At 40.6% G+C, this 5,000-nt stretch overlaps 1 protein-coding gene across 2 annotated transcripts in view; it reads left to right on the top strand.

Moving 5' to 3' along the window:
* The window catches only part of LOC137994929 (E3 ubiquitin-protein ligase TRIM45-like), a 49,965-nt gene that overhangs the window by 1,982 nt on the left and 42,983 nt on the right, over window positions 1-5,000 (top strand). For both annotated transcript variants that reach the window (XM_068840511.1, XM_068840513.1), the window contains exon 2: window positions 3,397-3,519. In XM_068840511.1, the coding sequence (XP_068696612.1) occupies window positions 3,406-3,519 (114 nt within the window). In that variant the 5' untranslated portion in view covers window positions 3,397-3,405. The remainder of the gene's footprint in view (window positions 1-3,396; window positions 3,520-5,000) is intronic.

Genomic DNA, 5,000 nt, shown 5'->3' with positions numbered 1-5,000 from the left:
CTTCAAAATATTTATAACTACATACAAGGCACTGAATGGACTTGCTCTCGGCTATATTACCGACCTTCAAGACTAATATGTTCCTACCCGACTTCTACGATCCTCTATCAGTTGTTACTGAATTTTCCAAGTACAAACATTGTTTCGTTTCGTATTTTCTGTGTTGCAGCGCCGAAACTGCGGGATTCTGTTCCATTCGAAATTAGATCTGCCGAAAACGTTTAAAAATCAGTTTAAATCTAAATTGAAAGCTAAGCTATTTATTTCGTAATGCTTATTTTTAACTTTCTGTGGATCTTGAAAGTATTCCTCTTTTGTTGTTAATATTCTTTGTTTACCGTAATGATTCGATTTAGCGCCCTCCTTCCAATAAGCGCGCCCTTCCAAATAAGCGCCCCCTTCGAATGTGTTTTTGTTATTAAGCGCCCCTATTCTAATAAGCGCCCCCTATTCTAATATTATTACAGCGCCTTCAGAGTACGTATCAAACGTGGTTTATCTTCCTTTAATAGCTGACATACGTAATAATGTATTACAAAAACAGTGGCCTTCGTCTGAGTTTCTCAACTGTAATGTCCATGTGAGTACAGAATTCCTTCAAACGAATAATTTCTTCTTCAAATTATGTGGCGATTGCTCTGCTGGTCGTTCTGGCCAGAAAGGATCCAGGGACAACAAGTCCGTTTTCCAGTCTCCTTGATCCAGTCACTTTGACCTGTGCATTGTTCTCATGGCGGGCTTTGAGAAATGTGAATATAAGGAAGGAAAGTTCCATCGGCACATGTCCAACAAGTTTGTTATCAGCTTCAAACTAAGTCCCAACTGCGTATTCATCGTGCTCTTTAGCTTCTTTACGGTCATCTTTCCTGCATGCCTGAGACTCTCCTATGATTGGAGACCACGCCGCTCTGTAAAGATGATGACCTCGTATAACAGACGAAAATTCTACCTCATAAACAAACATCGAATTCCAAATCAAGTGATAGCGAGAACGAGCCATAATCGAAAATATTTACCACGGGTAATTTCTGCTCGTGTTGCTTTCCCGCTTCTGTCTCATAATTTATGTCGTTTGCATTGTTCTTACTTACGATGAATCATTAACAGCTCTGAGCAGTCACGTTCACTTGCAACCCTAAACTCATTCTTACACGTATCCAGCTGCGTACAGTGATCACTTTGCGCTAAAACATGGAGGCTTATGCTTCTCAGTCTCATGCTGGCAAAAAGATCAATTCTTATTCAACAGAATTTAAACTAGAAGCCGTACGGTTTGCCGTTGAATGCAATAGTAACTATAAAGCAGCGAAGAAGTTCAACGTAGACCAGAAGAGAATACGAGAGTGGCGAGCACACCAGAGTAAATTAGAATCTGCTAGTTGCAAGCGAAAGCGACTCGACGGCGCGGGAAGAAAGCCTTTTGATCTGGATATTGAAGAAGTCTTACTGGAATGGGTCCACGAACGACGCTCTAATGGTTTTCGTGTATCAAGGAAAATGATCAGGAGCAAAGCGAGGTTTCTCCACGAGAAGAAATGCAAGGAAATGGAACTTCCTCCAACATTCACGGCAAGCATTGGGTGGGTTGGGTGGGTACAGAAGTTCATGACCAGACATGGGTTATGTATACGGCACAAGACAACAGAATCGCAAAAGTATCCCGAAAAACTAATAGACAAACTGATCGCATATGTGTTACAAGCAAGACGGCTACGTGTAAAGTTCTCCTACAGTGACAGTGACATAATAGCAATGGACGAAGCAGCCGTTTGGCAAGACATGCTCTCAAATACAACTATTGATTCCATCGGCCACAACACGATAGCCATGAAAACAACTGGTCACGAGAAGACAAAGGTTTCAGTTTGCTTAACAGCGAAAGCAGATGGAACGAAATTGAAGCCTTTTATCGTCTTTCCCGGTGCTAAGAGAGAAACCAAAGTACTCAATGAAGAATTCAAGGCTAAATGTGTTGTAGCATCATCTTCTAACAGGTGGATGAACGAAGAACTTACCCTTGACTGGGTAAGAAGTGTTCTGGTGAAGTTATCATTCACCCGACGAATCTTGGCGTGGGATTCGTTCAAGTGCCACGTGGTGGAAACAGTCAAACAAGTACTACGGACATCAAAGATAGATCCTTTGATCATCCCAGGGGGTTGTACGAAATACATCCAAGCGCCCGACGTGGTTTGGAATAAGCCATTTAAAGCAAATGTCACGGAGAAGTATGATGAATGGATGGCTGGTGAAGCCCACTCTTTCACTGCAGCGGGAAACATGCGTGCTCCACCCCGGAGAGAGATAGTTAAGTGGATCCTTGCCGCGTGGGATGGCTTGGACAAAAGAATGATTATCGATTCATTCAAGAGCTGTGCGCTAACCGTTGCAGTGGATGGATCAGAGGACGGACACGTTCACTGCTTCAAGGAAAATCAGCCTTGCCGTGCAGGGCTAGAACGGCTCAAGGTTGTCCAACAAGCCATGAGCAATTCACGCGACAAAGATCCTTTCGACGGGATCACAGAATCCGACGTTGAGGATGCGGCACCAGATAGCTTGATAATTGACGCAAGTGACACTGAAGTCATCGACGGCGAATAGACAAACTCATGAACATTCGCCGTACCGTACATTTATACCGTTTATTACTGCTAAAATGAACAATTTTTTTAAAAGCAACTGAACTTTCAACGATTTATTACTGTTTCAGTTTCTGTTATTGTTAGTTACCGTAGATAAGCTCATGAACATTCACCGTACCGTACATGTATATTTGTTACTGCTAAAATGAACAATTCTTTTAAAAGTAACTGAACTTTCAACAATTTGTTACTGTTACGGTTTCTATTATTGTTAGTTATTTTAATATTTATGAAAGTTTTGTTTTGAACATTAGGTTGTTTCTCAAAAAATTAAATAAGCGCCCCCTCCCGAATAAGCGCGCCGTCCCGAATAAGGGCCCTGTCTCGAATAAGCGCCCTCCCTTGAGGTACCAAAAGTAAATAAGCGCCCCGGGCGCTAAATCGAATCATTATGGTATACATATAGTTTTTAGGATCTATATATGATCAGAGGTTTTTCCATACTGGGGGACATACTGTAGGGAACGATCCATCGAGCAAAATTTTCTGGTTAGAACTCTGAAAATTTCCGTGTTTTGAATGGAACGGTCTTTCCACGTCAGTGAACTGCTCGGGGCAAATTTCAGGCCAAGGTTAAAAATGGAATGACTGATGAACAGAAAAAAAAGGACACCTATGTGAGGCCAATCATGATTTTCGAAAAGTCTACAAGATTTCAGAAAATACTGTTCCATTACTTTCTGTTCCGAAAATTCTGAAATATTTGGCTCAATGGATTGTAGCGGTAGTAATCTTCGCTTGTCATTACTAGTCCATCCCAATGCCACGAAGAAGAAAAAAGAAAAGCGCCAGACGTTTCAAAAAGATGGAGAAGAAATCTTTAGAGGGAATGGGTCTAATGGAAGCTGACACAGGAAAGTCTGTTCAAGAAGTGGTGAGTACATTTTTGTGGTAGTACACTGTAAGTGCACGGGTTACCCGGGTTGTAAGAGTGTAAGAGTGTACCGGTAAGTCCGTGGTGACAATAGGCCCGCAGAGCGTGCGTAAATCCGAACATAAACAAATCTGTTGGAAGCGTGCTTGAGTTAAAAAAAAAAAGAACCCAAAATCGGCAAGAATTTGTGACGCTGATGAATAAAAAAACAGCTGCTATTTCCAAAACAATGGAATTACCTGGTGATAAATAACCTCATTTAGGAGGGTAAATTTTTGACTTTGCAGAAACAATGGTCAACCTTTAAGAGTTGGGCGATTATGATCTTTGTGTTGAATTCGCACATTTCTTGTCAATCATTAAAACACTTGAAAGAAAAAAAACAAACTAACAAAAACAAAAACCCGGTGTATCCTTTGTTTCGCGAGTAAACATGCAAGGTAACTTGATCAAGGCGCCCGCTGAATTCGACGTCACTTTCGACTTTGCGATTTACTTTTGCAGCCAAAAGAACAATAGAAAAATTGAACGAGCAAAAATCTCCCAAAGTGTTTTTCACTTTTTATATTCTCGGTGCAAAATTTAAGTTGTTTTTATGTAGCAAATTTTGTTGCTGATGGCAAAATATGTTATTCTCGATCGACAATTTCTGAAAGCGTCCTTCTGCTCTTCCTAAAAACTGTGTATCAATATTTGTTTTGCATAAAGCAGGCTAACAAAATCTGTACCTTGCTTAGTTTGCATTTTTGAACGTTAAAATAGGATTTTCAGTCCTATGTTTCTGACGGCAAGTCGTATATTGAGGTCACCCATCCAAATACTAACTCCGCCGGACAGGGAGTAAGTTCATTGAACTTTTGTCTTACAAAGCTGTCAGAAGCTCAGAGTACACGCTTAAACGTGCGGTGAAAAGAAGTTGTAAGGGAACTTGAAAATGATCAACATGCCAGCCTCGAGGCCAATGTTTCTCGACTCCATTATATTTTCCTCAATCTTTCTGGGTTTAGCATTTTACCAGTAACCAGATGTCTTCTCAGGGGGCTATTTACCTAAGACATCTACCATGGCACCACAATGACATATGGTACCAAAACAATATTGGTACTATTAAAGTTACATATTGCGCAAAGACAACTTGAATCTCCTGGAAGACAAAACACAACCCAGTTGACAATTATACAGCGATGTGTTACTGCACTACCACACGTACGCAATGCGTGCCAATTTTAATCCCACGATGTCAAACGTTTCTGCGAAATTCTTTGTTTTTGGCCATCTTACTGTAAAAAGGCAAAGTTTCCCTCTCACCCTCCCATCACTTTAATTTCCTGTAAGAAAGTCTCTCTTACAGTTCCTGCCTTCTAGAAAAAGGAATTGGGAATGTATGATCTGCATTACTTGCGCACTTCTACTTTATAAATGTGATACTAAATGTTACAAGTTAGATGGATTTATTTTTTACCTTGATACTATTTAGGAAC

Source organism: Montipora foliosa, chromosome 3, assembly GCF_036669935.1.
Source record: "Montipora foliosa isolate CH-2021 chromosome 3, ASM3666993v2, whole genome shotgun sequence".
Taxonomy (NCBI): Eukaryota; Metazoa; Cnidaria; class Anthozoa; order Scleractinia; family Acroporidae; genus Montipora; species Montipora foliosa.
The sequence above is the reverse complement of the archived record's forward strand: the minus strand, read 5'-3'. Positions and strand labels throughout refer to the sequence as shown.